General features: G+C 43.9%; 1 protein-coding gene across 2 annotated transcripts in view; it reads left to right on the forward strand.

The window, feature by feature from the left end:
• The window catches only part of LOC141047419 (platelet-activating factor acetylhydrolase 2, cytoplasmic-like), a 94,035-nt gene that overhangs the window by 66,675 nt on the left and 8,043 nt on the right, over positions 1-19,317 (forward strand). For both annotated transcript variants that reach the window (XM_073542504.1, XM_073542505.1), the window contains one exon: positions 2,705-2,853. In XM_073542504.1, the coding sequence (XP_073398605.1) occupies positions 2,705-2,853 (149 nt within the window). The remainder of the gene's footprint in view (positions 1-2,704; positions 2,854-19,317) is intronic.

Here is a 19,317-nt window from a genome sequence, read left to right on the forward strand (position 1 = left end):
AACTACGGTTAGTTATAACAAATTATATATATTGTAGGGATGTGACTCGCTCAGGTGCAGCGGGAGACAATCATGAGGCAGGTTCTTCCCAAAGTTCATGAGGTTTATTTGCTCCATAAACCATAACTCAGCATATCACCAACATCGCCTCTAGCTTAGGCACAAAAGAACATAAACGTCCGTGGCTTCAGACTCGGACCGAGAGTCTCAGCACATGCTGGGAGGTGTAGTCCTCCCCATATACAACTAATATACCCAGCTCAGGGCAATGTCCAGAGCAGCGCTCTATCTGCAGCCGCAGACCCAGGAAGGCTTCTCCTTCCTTAGCACACAGGCCCCTCTCTGTAGTGTCCCACCTGGACACAGGGAAGTCTGTCCACACTCTCACAGACTCCCTCCACTCTCTCTCACATGTGCCAAACACCTCAATTACATAGCCCTGTAACCACACCCACAGGTGATCACATGGCTATGACATCACTAAAGGTTGTATAGACACACAGGTTTCCCTGACACAGTGTAACAGAAAGATCAGCAGTACCTCTGCTGATCAATACACCCTGGAGCCTGCATCCCAAGGCCACCCACCTTGAGACCCATAATGGTCATTTAGGACCCTGCTCCTGTTACCACACTGAATGTGCCTGTACACCCGTCCTGGGACACCCACACAGCGCCCCCTAGCTGACATAGTGGTAACTACACCACATAATATATATATATATATATATATATATATATATATATAGATATAATTATAAAGCTGAGTCTAGAGCCCTGCCCACTCTGCATAGCCACATTCACTATAATATCCCACACCATCCCGTCAGCCAGAGCTACTGGACTACTACCCCTAATATCCCACATCTTCCCGTCAAAGCCAGTAAAAAGTAGAATAGTGAAATTGCACAGAAACATGGTTCACTAAGATCCCAGATTTTCTACTGATCAGGCTGATATTCTCACTTATCTGCCACCATAAATATCACAGTCATGCTTTTCACCAATGGACAGGCACAGACCTTATACATTAGCACAGTAGAAAAACCTTCACACACATTTTCATGCACCGTCAACTTGTAATTTGTCCGGCTGAGTTGCTCATGGATGTACAGCATCTGTATGCAGTATAGTATCATATTTAATGAGTTGTTATGGGAAAAGCATTACGTGTTATATGGGTATATTCAGGTGAATTATGGGGAAAGTAGCACTTTAAAAAACTCACAGCATCAGAGCACAGTAACACATCAATAATGCATAAAAGTGTCTGTGAGAAAATATTAAATCCACATGACATTTAATATGTGCACGTTCCTACAATCATGTGTGTCACTTAATGATACCACACGGTAGGGGGGGATTCATTACTGTCATGTACTCACTGCTCCTTTCTGGGGGACAGACGATGGCTGGAGCTTATGTTCCTGGGGATGCTAGATTTCTCCCACCATGTCAGTGTCTGCTGAGGTGTTGTCAAGTGGGAAAACTTGCGCATAGCAACCAATCATAGCTCAGCTACTTTTAACCAGCTCTGGTGAAATGAGAGATGCTTAGTGATTGGTTGCAAGGAAAACTGTTGGTCATAGCAACCAATCATAGCTTAGCTTCTTTTGAACAGCTCTGGTGAAATGAAAGATGCTTCGTGATTGGTTGGTGACACACACACACACACACACACACACACACTGATTTTTATGTATAGAGATGACTATCTATATTAAACGAATAATCATTCAAAGTTTGAAAATTTCTAATTTTTAGAATTTTTTGACAAATTTCTGATATTTTTATAAATAAACGCAGAAAATATCGACATAAATTTACCATTAACATAAAGTACAATATGTCACGAAAAACGTGAGATCCATTGAAGCGTTCTAGACTTATTACAACATAAAGTGACACTGGCCAGATTTGAAAAATTTGACCCGGTCACCAAGAGGTTAATATTCCTTTAACCCTCAGCATATTACTTACTATTAGGTAAAACATTCCCAATACAAATCATTATCTATTGATTTAGGAGAGAAGTGGGTTTAGTAACAAATTAACTGATATAGTAAAATGTGAAATAAAAGGTGGAGACATAGTATATACAAGTTTTTCTGCACTAGCAATATATTATGTATACATTTCTGTGATCTTGTATATGTCTCACTGGATCCAGCAATATATCTTTCTGCAGCATTGGTCAGGTTCTACTGAAGTATGTTTGTTTTAATATTTTTTTCTTTTATATATTTTATGAAAATTCTTAATAAACTTTGGAGTTTTTACCTAAATCATAGATCTCTTCTGTCTTCTGTTTATCATGTATCACAGATAATATTGGTCTACATTGCCTCACAAATGACCGGCATTTCTGTCCACAAAATGGCTGCTGGTGGAGGAGCATGTGACCAGACCCGTCCAATCAGTCTTCTGCAATAGAAAAGCAACTTTCCCATGTGAGGTGTTCTACTATTGGAGGAGGCTGGTGGACAGGTTCTGATCACTGCTCCTCCATCAGTAGCCATTTTATGGACCGAAATGCTGGTCATTTGTAAGGAAAGCTGCTGTAACAAGAGACTATGACCAACCCCTCAATCGCCTAGAGCCTACAATGGAAATTGCTCTTTAATAAATATCTGTCTTTTAAGCGTCAGAAAAATATCATTGTCTGTTTCTAAAAAACTGATTAAGCTATTTACTGTTTTATTAGGGGCTGTGTCCATAAAGGCCAAACTGATTTTGCTTTCATGACTGGTTACCTGGCAAACAAGATTACAGGCCAACAAGGAACAATAAACCCGCATCATTGTCTGAAGATCCACATTGATTCTTCACTAGATTTTCTGCACAAGCATCTGGGTATTTATTAGATATACTTTTATGTATTTTATATGTTACTAGCTGAAGAGCCTGGCACTGCCCGGGCATAGTAACTACGGTTACGGTTAGTTAGTGTGCAAAGCTGAGTGTATAGCCCCGCCCACGCCGCATAGCCACATTCACTATTATATCCCACATCATCCCGTCAGCCAGAGCTACCGGACTACTACCCCTAATATCCCACATCATCCCGTCAGTCATAGCCACCGGACTACTACCCCTAATATCCCACATCATCCCGTCAGCCAGAGCCACTGGACTACTACCCCTAATATCCCACATCATCCCGTCAGCCATAGCCACCGGACAACTACCCCTAATATCCCACATCATTCCGTCACAGCTGCTGGACTACTACCCCTAATATCCCACATCAGCCAGAGCCACCGGAAAACTACCCCTAATATTCCACATCATCCCGCCAGAGCCCCTGGACTACTACCCCTAATATCCCACATCGTTATATATATATATATATATATAAAGCTGAGTGTAGAGCCCCGCCCACTCCGCATAGCCACATTTACTATAATATCCCACATCATCCCGTCAGCCAGAGCTACCAGACTACTACCTCTAATATCCCACATCATCCCGTCAAAGCCAGTAAAAGTAGAATAGTGAAATTGCACAGAAGCATGGTTCATTAAGATCCCAGGTCAACTTGCAATTTGTCTGGTTGAGTTGCTCATGGATGTACAGCATCTGTGTGCAGTATAGTATCATATTTAATGGGTTGTTATGGGAGATGCATTACGTGTTATATGGGTATATTCATGTGAATTATGGGGAAAGTAGCACTTTAAAAAAAAGTCACAGCATCAGAGCAAAGTAACACATCAATAATGCATAAAAGTGTCTGTGAGAAAATAAATCCACATGACCTTTAATACGTGCACTTTCCTACATTCATGTGTGTCACTTACTGATACCACACAGGAGGGGGGATTCATTTCTGTCATGTACTCACTGCTCCTTTCTGGGGGACAGACGATGGCTGGAGCTTATGTTCCTGGGGATGCTAGATTTCTCCCACCATGTCAGTGTCTGCTGAGGTGTTGTCAACTGGGAAAACTTTGCATAGCAACCAATCACAGCTAAGCTACTGTTAACCAGCTCTGGTGAAATGAGAGATGCTTAGTGATTGGTTGCAAGGAAAACTGTTGGTCATAGCAACCAATCATAGCTTAGCTTCTTTTGAACAGCTCTGGTGAAATGAAAGATGCTTCGTGATTGGTTGGTGATACACACACACATTGATTTTTATAAATCGAGATTGTGTGCAATGATTTCTGTGCACTTTAAGGGCGTTCTATTAGCCCCTTCATGACCTTGCGATTTTCCGTTTTTTCCACTTTCGTTTTCTCCTCCCCTTCTCAGAGCCATAGCTTTTTTATTTTTCTGCCAACATAGCACTATGAGGGCATTTTTCTGTTGTACTTTTGAAAGACACCATTCATGTTACCATATAGCATATTGGAAAAAAATTCCAAGTGCAGTGAAATTGCAAAAAAAAGTGCAATTCCGCCATAGTTTTTTCATTTTTTTTTTTTTATTTACCATGTTCATTAAATGCTAAAACTGACCTGCCAATATGATTCCCCAGTTCAAGATGAGTATGCAGATACCAAACATGTCTAGGGTCTTTTTTATTTAAATAGTGGGAAAAAAAATCAGAAATTTGTAAGAAAAAATTCACTTATGTCACCATATCCCAAAACCTGTAGTGTCTCCATTTTTGGTGCTCTAGTGCTGGGCAAGGGCTTATTTTTTGCGCACTGAGATTAGATCAGATTAATTTACTTTATATTTTGATAGGGCGTTTCTGAACTCAGCGATGCCAATACGTTTGTTTTCTAATATTATTCACTGTGAAAATGATAAATGTGGGGCTAAAACAACATTTTAGAAGAAAAAACAATTTTTGTTTTCACATCCACATTTTAAAGGTTCTGTGAAGCACCTATGGGTTCAAAATGCTCTACAGACCCCTAGGAGAATTCCTTGATGAGTCTAGTTTCCAAAATGAGTCACTTGTGGGGGTTTCTGCTTTTTTGGAACCACAGGGGCTCTGCAAATGAAACATTGGGTTTATCTGTTGCATACTATTAAGACTCAATATCTACAGTGTTGACCCTTATTTTTCAAGATGTCTGCAATTTGCCCTGGCATATTGCTCTTGAACTGGGTTGCCAACTTTATTTTTTTAATTCACAGCCAAACTTTTTTTATGGTAGATGACCATAATAAGTCACTAAGATTATAAGTGATATGTCTACAGACCATCGATACTATATTAAGTTGTTAGCTGCATTCACTGTAAACTGTATAAGGGTGAAAACTACAATAATGAAAATCTGTGAAAGTCTTTCCAGTTTTAAAAAAAATCACGGACACATCAAATTTTTGTTACAGACAGCGAAAACAAGTGTCCTATTTTTACGTTTTGTCAATGAATTTCTGGACAGTTGTCAACCCTTCTCTTAGAGATTGTTTAGATACCATTCTTTATTCATGGCAGTGTTCTTAGGTAAAGTTGTGAGTGAGCACACTCCCTTGGGTAAAAAGCAACCGCAAAAATGAATGGTCTCAGGATGCTTACAGCGCTGGCATGACAAGAGACTGCAGACATGTCAGGTAGAGCGCACCTTTTCATCTCTGGACAATCATTCTTCCAGTCTTCTGCAGTCCAATCCCTACAGACTGACATCTTGCAGGAAGTACAGGGATTCAAGTGCAGGAGACTGGGGTAAAATTATTTTCTATGATTAAACCCTCTACAGACAGTCTGAGACATCTGAAAGAATGTCCAGAGAAGAAAAGGTGAGCGCTAGCATGAACACTGATTGGTTGTCATCAATCAGGATTTGGCCCAGAAACTGATATCCAGCTATTGAAAGCCAGCTAAAGTGCTGGATAATTGATTGTCTGAGGAGTTAACGGGCTTGGCCATTACTTTGTTATTGATGGCCTATCTCTGGAATAGGCCATCAATACTTGATCATTAGGGGTGTGACACCCGGCACCCTCCACCAATCACCTGTTACCAGTATCGACTGCGGGCAGAAGTTTAGATACTGCCGTAACATAGCCGCTACATCAAAGCTATAGTGGCGCAGCCAGGTACTACAGACCAAACCTCCAATCATTTGGCCGAACGACCAACAGCCAAGCAATACAGACAACAACCATCTAATGTGTATGGTGGGCTTAAATAAGCACTCACTGTAAAATAATGCGTATTCTTGGATTTCTCGGACACAGATCTATGAAATATATCTACCATCTGTAGAATATTTTTTAATCTCTCTTTCTCTATTGAAAAACTTAGAATCTAACTTCAGATTTTCCACTTCACATTCTGCATATAAGCTGAGCCATAATACGTCTAAATTAGACTCGTCTACAGACTTAAATTTCAGTTTACTCTGCTTAGAAAAAGAATTAATGACATCCATTTCTCTTACCTTGAAATAGCTTGTAGTTCCTTTGATGGACAACGCTGGGCTCTTGTCTTCACACATCTGGCTTCAGCACGTCTGGCACTTGTAGTACTTCTCAATCCATCTGGCAATTCTTAATCCTCACTTCTAGGTTCTGTCTGATTCTTGTGAGTAGTGGAGTTCCTGATAACTTGCACATATGACTGACGTTAGCAAAGTTCATTCCCCCTTTTGGGCAAGTTGAGGGAAATCCGCAAAAAAGTACAAAAATTCAGATCTGGCTGGCTCTCCAATGTAAAATAATGCGTATTCTTGTAAAATACTTAGGACTAGTTACCAGATAAAAAATGTAGTGGTTTATTTGGTTTCTTCCATCAAAGAAAAGATTATTACAGAAAAACATAAAAATAGGTGCACGATTATAAAGAGATTGTCCATTTGTTCCTAGCAAAGCTTGTCACCTTCTTTCTCTGAGATCCCACATGGCAAATGGCGTCTGTCTCTGTTCGGCTTCTCACGTAGCAAAGTTACATACCAGCTGTCTGTCCATTCAATGCTATGTCCGTGCAGAGATGACATCCTCGCATCTGTGTCTCATGATGGGGAGGGAGGCAGCAAGCGCCCTCTAGAGTTAGCCATGAATTATATACGTCTCTTAAAGCACGTGATCTCTACATATGGAGTCGACTTTTTACCATGAGCTAAACTTCCAAGAATAACCTATGTAGTGTCAGCTAAAGCAATGTACAGAACTGAGTGTAATAAGAATACAACCAAATTATTAATATTTAACACTCACCTCTCTATTTTTTTTAATTAAATGTGTGTATATGTGCATGCTATGCAGTGTGAGTGTATTAATATACTCACCTACCACTGTTCTCTCTGGTATCCAGAACTGTTCTGCTGTGCTTCTTTCATTGTAAAAGAGAGTACCGGATCATGCATAGCACTTCAGTTAATCGGAATTGCATTTACGTCACTGAGAAGTAGAGAAGAACGACGATGGACACCGGAAAAAGCAGTGGTAGGTGAGTATACACTCACACTAAATTACATGCACATACACACGTTTAATAAAAAAAATATTGATGGATGTGGGTTTTTTTAAGAGCTCAGAGCTGAGTGACACATCAGGAGAGATCTTCGGCATTAGCCCTTCAGGTGTCACAGTCAGTTGTTACTGTAATGTCTTGCTGGTTAGACCCTCTTTCTGTTTAAGCAATGTGATCAGAGACAGGCAGAGAGGAGGTGTGAGGGAATAGGGTCACTGGTGCAAGTAGTAGGGTGAGAAGAAGTGAGGAGCCTGGCAATTTCTTCTTACATGACCAGTTTAAAGTTGGAATGTGAACTTGATGAATTGCAGCAGTGTAGAGTAACCATACAGTTAGGGGATTGGGAGAGAATTTCTTTTTTGATATGGTCACTTTTTTCTTTAAGTGGCCAAATAGTCAGTGCTCATGTCAGCAATGGTTTGCAATGAAACATAGCATATTTCATGGAGAAAAATAGTTATTATTATGCAAAAGCAATACAATCAAAAGCAGCATTTATGCTGCATGGAGAATGGCATAAATGTTAAACAAAAACAAAGTCTGAATTGCTGGGGGGGGGGTTATTTCCCCAAAAGGTTAATAACATTTAATCAATAAATTATATGAACCCCCAAATAGGTTCATTGAAAAACATAGCTGTTCCCACAAAAATAACAAGTCTTCATAATTTGTCTCAAAGGTCTGTCTCTTTGAAAAATTGTAGTCAAGATAAGCTTGGTAAAGAAGAGAGGTAAACCTTCTGGTAAGTGGTGGTAAAAAAAGCTCCTTCAAACAGTGGAATAATTACTGTAACGAATGGAAGCGGAGGTAGAGATGGTGAAGTTCACATTCGTTTATATTTTTAAAGTGGAACCTCGGGACCATGGTCCGGGGGACTCCGAAGGGGGCATGGCTAATGAGCCCTGGGTATCCCTAGTAAAGCCCCTCAAACAGGGCCAGAATGGAATACCCGGAGGACACAGGTGCTACCTCCAGTTAGACCCCAAACACGTGGCAGCTGTCCCAGCAGGACCAAAAGGGATAACAGTAGTTGCAGCAGAGTCCGTAATGAGACGGGTCCTGGATCCGGGTAGTTGATAAGGAGTCGGTTCCAGTGACCTTCACACAGTCCTTGGACTCGGATGGCTGTTGGCGGAACGGGATGGCTTTCGCCCAGATGGATGCAGATATAACCAGGAAGCACAGGATATTGATACTCTGTGGAGACAGATAGCATTAGACAATGCACAGAGACTGCAGACGCAGCGCAGACAGGTTAGCATAAGAACCGGATGTAGCAATGATTGGTACTCGTTGCTCCGGCGCTCTCCCTCTGGAGGAGAGGCCAGAAATAGCAGCCAGTGCGCTGCCATTGGATAATTGCACTTTTTGAAAAATGCACGCTGTCCCTTTAAGAAGGCAGGAGAGCATGCGGGCGGGCCCTAATAGCTCTAGTTGCAGATCTGCCAACAGGAGGTGGAGGCAGGGGAGTGACTTGAATGCTGAGGAGCAGCAGCATGAGACACAGAGGAATCAGGCTGCTGCCCAAGGACAGTGTGCGAGGCACGAGGTGAGTGCCCAGAACGGGGAGCAGCGGCAGACCTGGACGCAGCGCCAGGACGGGGACCAGGTGTAACAGTAGCAGACCTGGGCGCCGCGCCAGGACAAGGACCAGGTGTAACAGTATCCCCCTCTTTACACCCCCTCTTCTTCAAGCCTGCGTAGAATTTTTTAAGGAGAAGGGGCGCCTAGATGTTCTCTCTAGGCTCCCAAGATCTCTAGTCAGGACCAAAACCCTTCCAGTCCACCAAGAAGTAGGTCACGCTTACTTTTTTTCACGCCAGGATATGTTTTACCTCAAAAACATCATCCTCTGAGACAGGGTCAGGAGTGGTACCCGGATCCTTAAAGAAGGGGCTCAAAACTACTGGTTTGAGGAGAGAAACATGAAAGGAGTTAGGCACACGTAGAGAAGTAGGCAACTTCAACTTGTAAGATACTGGACTGATTTGTCTCAAGATCTCAAATGGTCCAATGAACCGGGGACCCAATTTGTAGGATGGCATCTTTAAACGGATGTACTTTGAAGATAGCCATACCTTGTCTCCGGGGTGAAAGGTAGGCGCATCCAAACGTCTCTTGTCCGCATGCCTTTTCATATGCTGGGAGGCTTTCTCTAGACCAGTTTTGGTGTCCCTCCAGACCTTAGAAAAACCTTCGGAGAAAGTATCCCCAGCCGGAAGGCCAGATGATCCGGCGATGGGAAGAGGTAATCCGGGTTGCAGTCCGAAGACAATCTGAAAGGGAGACTTTCCAGAAGATTCACTTACTTGGTTGTTGTAGGAAAATTCAGCTCAGGACAGTAAGTCTACCCAGTCGTCATGATGCGCGTTGACAAAGTGACGCAGGAATCCAGCCAGGATTTGATTTGTCCTCTCCACTTGTCCATTGGACTGGGGATGGTATGCTGAGGAGAAATCCAGTTCAGTTCTTACCAGTTTGCAAACTGCTCTCCAGAATCTTGAGGTGAACTGGACTCCTCTGTCGGACACGATGTGGAGAGGGAAACCATGGAGACGGAAGATGTGCTGAATGAACAGATCCGCCAACTCAGGAGCAGTTGGAAGATCGGGTAGTGGAACGAAGTGAGCGATTTTAGAGAAGCGGTCCACCACTACCCACACCACAGAACAGCCAGATGAGATTGGAAGATCTGTGATGAAGTCCATCGCGATGTGTTGTCAGGGAGCGGACGGAATTGGAAGAGGCTGAAGCCTTCCTGCGGGTAGGTGCTTGGCCGTCTTGTTACGAGCACAGGAAGGACAGGCTGTGACATACTCCTGAATGTCTTTAACCATAGCAGGCCACCAGTAGTACCGAGAAATGAGTTACAGAGTCTTTCTCTGACCGGCGTGACCAGCCAACTTGGATGAGTGACTCCAGCGAAGGACACGAGTATGTTCAGAAGCTGACACGAAAGTTTTACCAGGGGGAAGCCGGGTAAGATCAGCAGACGTGACAGCGACTAACCTTGAGGGTTAAATGATGTGCTGTGGTTTTTCTTCTTGATCAGGAGGTAGAAAGGCTCTGGAAAGTGCGTCTGCTTTGACATTTTTGTCGGCTGGGCGAAAATGAAGAACAAAATTAAAGCGAGCAAAAAACAAAGCCCAGCGGGCTTGACGAGGATTCAGCCTTTGCGCAGTTTGGAGGTAAGCAAGGTTTTTGTGATCGGTGTATATGACTACCTGATGAAGAGCTCCTTCTAGAAGATGCATCCACTCCTGCAGAGCCAATTTGATAGCCAACAATTCCCGATCTCCAACGGAATAATTCCTCTCTGTGGAAGAAAAAACCTTGGAAAAAAAAACACAGGAGTGCTTTCGCCCGGGGGACGATTTCTGGGTTAGTACGGCTCCCGCACCTACTGACGAGGCATCTACCTCAAGAAAAAAATTGTTCATTGGAGTTAGGACGATGAAGAACAGGTGCGACAGCAAAGGCCTTTTTGAGACAAACAAAAGCCTCCTCAGCATCAGGAGGCCAATCCTTGGGATTTGTACCTTTCCGAGTCAGAGCAGAAATGGGTGCCACACAGGTGGAGAAGTTAGGAATGAATTGTCTGTAGTAGTTGGCGAAGCCCAGAAATCGCTGTATGGCCTTCAGTCCAGACGGACGAGGCCACTTGAGTATAACCGATAACTTCTCTGGATCCATTTTTAATCCTGTGGAGGAAACAATGTAACCAAGGAAAGGCAAAGAGGATTGTTCAAAGAGGCACTTTTCAAACTTGGCATACAGTCTGTTCTCCCTGAGCCTCTGTAAGACTAGACGTACTTGCCTGCGGTGCGAGACCAAGTCAGTAGAAAAAAATCAGAATGTCATCCAGATAGACAACAACACAGGTGTAAAGCAGAACCCTGAAAATGTCACTGACGAACTCTTGGAAAACAGCGGGTGCATTGTTTAGACCAAACGGCATTACCAGGTATTCGTAGTGGCCATCACGGGTGTTGAAGGCTGTTTTCCATTCGTCTCCATCCCTGATTCGGATCAAATTGTAGGCACCTCTGAGATCCAGCTTGGTGAAGATCTTGGCTCCTCGGAGACGGTCAAACAGTTCTGAAATTAGAGGCAAAGGGTACCTTTTTTTACGGTGATCTGGTTCAGTCCCCAGTAGTCGATACAGGGCCGCAAGGATCCGTCCGTTTTCTTGACGAAGAAGAAGCCTGCTCCTGCCGGTGATGATGAATTTTGGATAAACCCTCTGGTCAAATTCTCCTGGATGTAGTCCGACATAGCCTGAGTCTCTTCCTGGGAAAGAGGGTAAACTCTCCCATTGGGTGGAGATGTTCCAGGAAGAATATCTATTGGACAGTCATACGACCTGTGGGGGGCAAGTTTTTCAGTCTCCTTTTTCCCGAAGACATCCGAGAAGGACCAGTAAGCCGATGGTAATCCAGGCAGGGTAGTAGGTTGGACTGGGGGTGAAGCTGGTTCAATCTGGGTTAAGCAACGGTCCGAGCAAGAATCTCCCCAACGTAGAATTTCGCCTGTTCTCCAATTAAGGACTGGTTCGTGTTTCTGAAACCAAGGCAAACCTAGAAGCAAGGGGTGAGACAAACCAGGGTACACATAAAAACGGATTCTTTCAGAATGTATAAGACCTACCCAGAGTTCCACTGGCTCAGTCTGGAACTGGAAGGGTTTGGTCAGTGGCTGGCCATTGACAGCGGTCACCCGCAACGGATTGGGAAGAGCCTGAACTGGTATGTGGTAGCAATCCACAAGCGTCTGCTGGATAAAACTCCCGGTGGCTCTGGAATCCAACAGGGAGAGTCCAGAAAATTTTATTGCTCCGCAGGTCACAGAGACTGAGATCTGCAACGAGGGAGAGGAATATTCTCTACCTTGGGTGGCCTCTCCCACCGAACCAAGGCACAGGAGTTTCCAGACTTCTTTGGACAGGAGTGGATCAGGTGTTCGGAACTACCACAATATAGACAGCTTCCGTCTTTGCGACGCGCCTCCTGGCGGCGGCTCGCCAGACTTACTCGATCTACCTCCATAGCTTCGGGAGAAGAGGATGAGGTAGCCATCTTGGAAAAATTAGAGTCCAGTTGGTAGGACTTCTTGTCACGCTTAATCTCCATGGAATGCTACTAAAAACGCAGGTCAATCCGGGTCGCCAAGGAAATCAGGTCATCCAAGATGGTAGGCCTGTCCCGTCCCGCCAGCTCATCCTTAATTTTTCCATGTAGGCCCTCCTAGAAGGTAGCCAGCAAGGCCTCATTGTTCCAGGATAACTCAGACGAGAGAGTGCGGAACTGAACAGCATACTGAGCCACCGTGAGGGATCCTTGACATAAGCGAAGCAATGCAGAAGCGGTCGACGTGGACCGGCCTGGTTCATCGAAGGTCCTGTGAAAAGTCTCTAAGAAAGATTGAAGATCATTAACCAGGGGGTCTCCTCTCTCCCATAACGGGTTTAGCCAGGCGAGAGCCTCTCCTGCCAGATGTGACATATGAAGCCCACTTTGGCACGGTCAGAAGCAAACATGTGCCCCAGGATTTCGAAGTGTAGGGTACACTGAGAAAACCCCGACACTGAGTGGGATCTCCATGGAAGCGGGGAGGAGCCGCCAGGCGAGGGCCCTTGCTTGCCACGAAAGCTGGTACATGGGTGTTGCTAGGTGAATCAGGAGCAGCCGGGTTCAGCAGAGAATCCATGCGGGTGGACAGGTTACGTAGATAAGACGTGATCTTGTCCTGTTGATCTTTTACGCGGGTCACCTCTTGGCACAGCTCCATAGTCGGAGGCCTCTGGGGTCCAGCGGATTCCATGGCCGGAGCAATCTGTAACGAATGGAAGCGGAGGCAGAGATGGTGAAGTTCACATTCGTTTATATTTTTAAGGTGGAACCTCGGGACCACAGTCCGGGGGGCTCCGAAGGGGGCGTGACTAGTGAGCCCCGGGTACCCGTAGTAAAGCCCCTCAAACAGGGCCAGAATGGAATACCTGGAGGACACAGGTGCTACCTCCAGTTAGACCCCGAACACGTGGCAGCTGTCCCAGCAGGACCAAAAGGGATAACAGTAGTTGCAGCAGAGTCCATAATGAGACGGGTCCTGGATCCGGGTGGTTGGTAAGGAGTCGGTTCCAGTGACCTTCACACAGTCCTTGGACTCAGATGGCTGTTGGCGGAACGGGATGGCTTTCACCCAGATGGTTGCAGATATAACCAGGAAGCACAGGATACTGATACTCTGTGGAGACAGATAGCATTAGACAATGCACAGAGACGCAGCGCAGACAGGTTAGCATAAGAACCGGATGTAGCAATGATTGGTACTCGTTGCTCCAGCGCTCTCCCTCTGGAGGAGAGGCCAGAAATAGCAGCCAGTGCGCTGCCACTGGATAATTGCACTTTTTGAAAGATGCACGCTGTCCCTTTAAGAAGGCAGGAAAGCACGCGGGCTGGCCCTAATAGCTCTAGTTGCAGATCTGCCGACAGGACGCCAGGAGGTGGAGGCAGGGGAGCGACCTGAATGCTGAGCAGCAGCGTGAGACACAGAGGAGGCAGGCTGCTGCCTAAGGACAGCGTGCGAGGCACGAGGTGAGTGCCCAGAACGGGGAGCAGCGGCAAACCTGGACGCAGCGCTAAGACGGGGACCAGGTGTAACAGTAGCAGACCTGGGCGCCGCGCCAGGACAAGGACTGGGTGTAACAATTACATTGGAAATAGTAATAAATTGATTTGTCATTTGATCCCATAGTGGCCCTCACAAGGCTGTAGGTAAAGCTTGCACTAGAGATAACAATAGAGCAATGCCGTCCTGGCTTTTTGTTTGAGTCCCCACTGATATCGCAATAGAGAAAGGTAATTACAGAGGTAGCAGACACTTGATGCTAGAATACAGAATATCCCCTAAGGCCTCTTTCACACATCTGGATTTTGCCGTCAGGCGCAATCCGGCATGTGTGTAAAGAAACGGATCCGTTTTTTTTTTTCAGCCGGATGCGTTTTTTTGTCATTGAATAGCACATGCGCCGGATCGCGCCGCATGTGCTTCCGTTTGTTCCGGTTTTTACCGGATCCAGCTGAAATCTGCTGTCCGGCGGCCGGACAGAACGCGTGCTGCAACGTTTTTTTTGTCCGGCGAAAAAAGCCAGATATGCACGCATGTGGGCCAATGTAAGGCAATGGTAATGTCCGGCAGCCGGATAAGGCTTTAACCTGATCTGGCCACCGCTTGCAGTTTTCCTCCTCTGCGCATGCCCGGATATCTCTCTCTCTCGAGAAAAGTGGTCTTCCCCCGTACTGCGGTGACGACTGCCGAGTCCGCCGTAAGTTGCGCCTCCACTTCCTGCCGTCCGGCTTTTCGCCGCACACCGCCAGAATCTCCCCGACGGATGTGTGAAAGTAGCCTAAGGATGTATCCATTTATGGTTTTTTTTTCTCTTGTCACATTCCAAGAGCCATAGTATTTTTATTTTTTTGTCAATGTAGATGAATGGGCTTTTTTTTTTTACAGGATGAGTTGTATTTGTTAGTGGCAGCATTTAGGGGTACATATAACATAATATCACATTTTACTGCTCGAACAACCCCTTTTCAATCCTTATGTTCCCCCTTATCAAATAATGCAGAAATGACGTGGAAGTGCAATAAGGACTGCGCTTGCTTCTGGTAGAGTAAAGGGTTCTTTATTCAGCCAACGCGTTTCCTGAGCCTGCTGGCTCACTTCATCAGGGCAGATTACATTGGAAGACAGTGAAACATACTTAGGCTGGTTTCACATTCGCGCTTTTTAAGAGCACGCACGGCCGGGGGTAGCTCCGCCCCCGAGCCGGCTCTCTGCCCGGCGTGCCCGCCCCTTCCTTGTAGCGCCGCCTCCTAGCGCACAGCGGCGCCTGCGATCGGCGCACCCTATCTTTAGCATAGGGTGCGCAGATCGTGCGCAGGCCGTGCGCTAGTTGCGCTTTGACCTGCGCTGCGCACTTTTGACGGTGCGCCGTGCGCGCCAAAATCCGAAAAGTTTGATTTTGGCGCGCACGGCGCACCGTCAAAAGTGCGCAGCGCAGGTCAAAGCGCAACTAGCGCACGGCCTGCGCACGATCTGCGCACCCTATGCTAATGATAGGGTGCGCCGATCGCAGGCGCCGCTGTGCGCTAGGAGGCGGCGCTACAAGGAAGGGGCGGGCACGCCGGGCAGAGAGCCGGCTCGGGGGCGGAGCTACCCCCGGCCGTGCGTGCGCTTAAAAAGCGCGAATGTGAAACCAGCCTAATAGAGAAAAAAGGCGCCAATACAGGGTCAAACAGAATCAGCAAAGGTCAAAGAAAAAAACAAACAAACAATGAAACTTTATTACAAGCATAAAAAACACAACAATAAAAGTATATATAGAAAAGGAAAAAATAAAAATATGTAAAAGTACAAAAAATTAAAATATAAAACAGAGTGCTATGGATCACGGGGTTAAAACATGGCTATAGTTAAAAAAGGTGAGTCCTCAAGGGGTATTAGAACCTGGCTCATAAAATGCAAATGGAAGGTATTAGTCCACTAGACCATTAAGCTTGACTGTGGTGGTGTGAAGAATAAATTGAGGGGTTGTTTGTCACTTTATTTAAAAAAACAAAAAAAAAAAACAAAAAAAAACAATGAGATTTAATCACAAACATAGAAAACACAACAATAAGAGTCTATATAGAAAAGAAAAAAGAAAAAATAAAATTATGTAAAAGTACAAAAAATATGAAACAGAGTGCTAAGGATCACGAGGTTGAAACATGGCTATAGTTAAAAAAGGTGAGTCCTCAAGGGGTATTAGAACCTGGCTCATGAAGTGCAAGTGCAGACTATGAAGTGCAAATGTAAGGTGTTAGTCCACTAGACCATTAAGCTTGACTATGGTGGTGTGAAGAATAAATCCTTTCCCCCTCTTCTATCAAATAAAAGCATCATTGATAATATTGAGGCCATAGGGACCAATTGTCTTTAATTTATAAATCCAATAGACCTCTTTTCTATTCAGTGCTTGGGTTCTATTGGAAACGTGTTCAGGGATGTGTTCTATAGGAAAAATGATAGCTTTAGAAAAATCTCTTTGGTGAAATAAATCAAAGTGACGTGACAAACCGTGTTTTTGATACCCAGTTTTAGTGTTGTGTCTATGAGAGTTCATTCTACAGTGAAGGGGTTGTGTGGTTCTGCCAACATACAATTTAGGACAAGGACAAAGGATGACATAGATGACAAAGGAAGACACACAGGACAGGTGGTTAGTGATGGTGAATTTTTCTGAGGTGAATGGATGTGAAAAGATGAATGTATTATGAGCAATATTACTGCATAGGCTGCACCTGGGTTTCAGGCATCTGAAAATGCCTGGTGTCAAGCCAGTGCAGTTATCAGGAGTACACTGGGTCAATCTGCTAGGGGCCAGATGGTTTTTTAGTGATCTGGCCTTCCTAAAAGTGACAGTAGGTCTATCAGGCAGAACTTTATTGAGTATTGGATCTTTTTTGATAATATACCAGAGGTCACCCAACATATTTTTTATCTCTTTATGTTGGGAGTTATAAGTAGTGATAAAGTTGGCCTGATAGTTATCATGTGCATCCTTTTCTTTAGATCTCTCACTTAAAAGAGTTTGCTGATTAAAATTTTTAAAAACATTATTAAAAGTAGAATGAACCAATTGGGAGGGGTATTTTTGAGCAAGGAATCTTCCCTTGAGGACCTCAGCTTGATTATTAAAATCCTCGTCCTCTGTGCAATTCTTTCTGATTCTCTGAAATTGATTATGAGGGATGTTAAAAAGCCATTTGGAATAGTGGCTACTCTTAAAATGGACATAACTATTGGAGTCAACTTTCTTAAAAAAGGTTTTGGTATGAATTTTGGAATTTTTTATAAAAAAAGTGATATCAAGAAAGTCCATCTGGGTATTACTAATGTGGGGGGTAAATTCCAAACCCCATGTGTTATTTTGTATAGAAGAAATAAAAGCATCAACTGAAACGTGACTGGTGTCCAGGATTAAGAATAAATCATCAATGAATCTTCTATATAAAACAATACCCTCTAAAAATGAATCAATAGTAATAAAAGCATTCTCAAAGACCCCCATAAAAAGATTAGCATAAGTTGGCGCGACCCGTGATCCCATAGCGGTGCCTCTGATCTGATGATAAAAATCCCCCAAGAAAGTAAAAAAATTATTATGTAAAATAAAATCCATCCCATTAAAAATAAATTCCTTTTGAGGGTCAGACAGTCGACTGTCAGTTAAAAGAAATTTTTTAAAACAGCTCAAACCCAGTTGGTGATCAATGTTGGAATACAAAGCAGATACGTCAAAAGAAATAAAAACATAAGAATCTTTCCAAGGTGTGTTATTAGTTAAATTGATCAGTTGTGTAGAATCCTTTAAAAAACTAGGGAGCTGTGAGACATGAGGCAGCATGATTCTATCTATGTAAAATGATAGATTACTGGTGAGGGAGTCAATACCCGAAATAATGGGTCTTCCTGGTGGATTAATAGTATTCTTGTGTATTTTGGGTAAATGGTACAGGAAGGGAGTGGAGGGGTTCTTGACTGTTAAAAACTTTTTTTCATGGTCATTAAGAACCCCAGAATCATGCGCCTTTTTAATAAAATCATTGTAAAAAACAGTGGCTTGGGGGATGGGGTCCTGGGTAATAGGTGAATAAAATTTTTTGTCAGATAAAATTCTAAAAGCCTCGTTCACATAGTCAGTTTTATCTTGAATCACTATCCCTCCACCTTTGTCTGCAGATTTGATCACGATATTAGTGTTTTTCTCTAATTTTTCCAGTGCCACGCGTTCTTTTGAGGACAAATTTTGTTTTACTGGTATATTTTGGGTGGGTAGTGCATTTAGACGATCCAATAGGAGGTCAGAGAATGTTTCTAAATGATGTCCTCTGCTTTCTAGTGGGTAGAATGAGGATTTCCCTCTGACATCAAGGTGGAAGGAAGAGACAACTGTAGTGTTTGAAGTGTCAGGGTTAGAGTGAACTTTTTTGAGTTCAAAATGTCTCAGTAAGGTAAGTTTCCTAATGTATTTCTGGGCATCAAGAAATAATTCAAAACCACTGCTTTTATTTGTCGGGCAAAAAGAAAGTCCCTTGCTTAGCAACCCTTCCTCCTCTGGGGACAGGGGGTGAGAAGATAAATTAAAAACATTCGATTTTATTGGCATGAGTTGTCGCTTTTCCCTTTTTTTCTTTGGTCCTTGGCCTCTGGCTCCTCTATAGGGTTTTTTCTTTTTAGTGTGACCTTCTGAAAAAAAGAAGTGATATCTTTTTTTGCTTGGGGAATGGGATTGCATGCAGATGATAGAAAAGAAACTGCTGCTGATGAACCAGCAGCAGAGTTGTCAACAATGACCTGGTCATTAATGATCAACCTCTTTTCTGTGGAAACAGCAGGGAGTTTATCCATGTAGGAGGTGGTAGGGTTGTCAGCGTTAAGGACAATAAGATCAGTGGTGACAGGAGGGTCAAAATCAGAGACCTCAGTGGTGTCTGATTTTGCTGGAGTGAGTGGGGGATCAAAAAAAGGTAGGGGGAAGGAAGAAGATCTCCTTCTATCAATGATTAGTGATGCCATGTCATTGGCAGGATTGGGAGTAACATTATCAGTGGGTATAGTAGTAGGGATTCCCCCACTAGACTTGAAAGAATTGATGTTGGAGTCCATCAATTCTGAAAGGGTGCGTGTGGGCACAATAGTAGTGGAAAGAGTAGGTGTAATAGGTCCAGCTGGCCTAGGGGGATCCCTCGGATAGCTTCTCAGATGTTGCTTTCTCCCTCTGTTACTGTTAATGAAGACTCTCCCTGAGTTAGTGTTCATAGGGGAATGAGTCTGAGTGTTAGAAGAAGCAGGGGGGTATTTTTTGATATGAGAAAAATGTTTTGGAAGTGCAGAGCTTT

The sequence above is a fragment of the Dendrobates tinctorius genome, unplaced genomic scaffold (assembly GCF_039654945.1).
Source record: "Dendrobates tinctorius isolate UK_male_01 unplaced genomic scaffold, ASM3965494v1 ptg000127l, whole genome shotgun sequence".
Classification (NCBI taxonomy): Eukaryota; Metazoa; Chordata; class Amphibia; order Anura; family Dendrobatidae; genus Dendrobates; species Dendrobates tinctorius.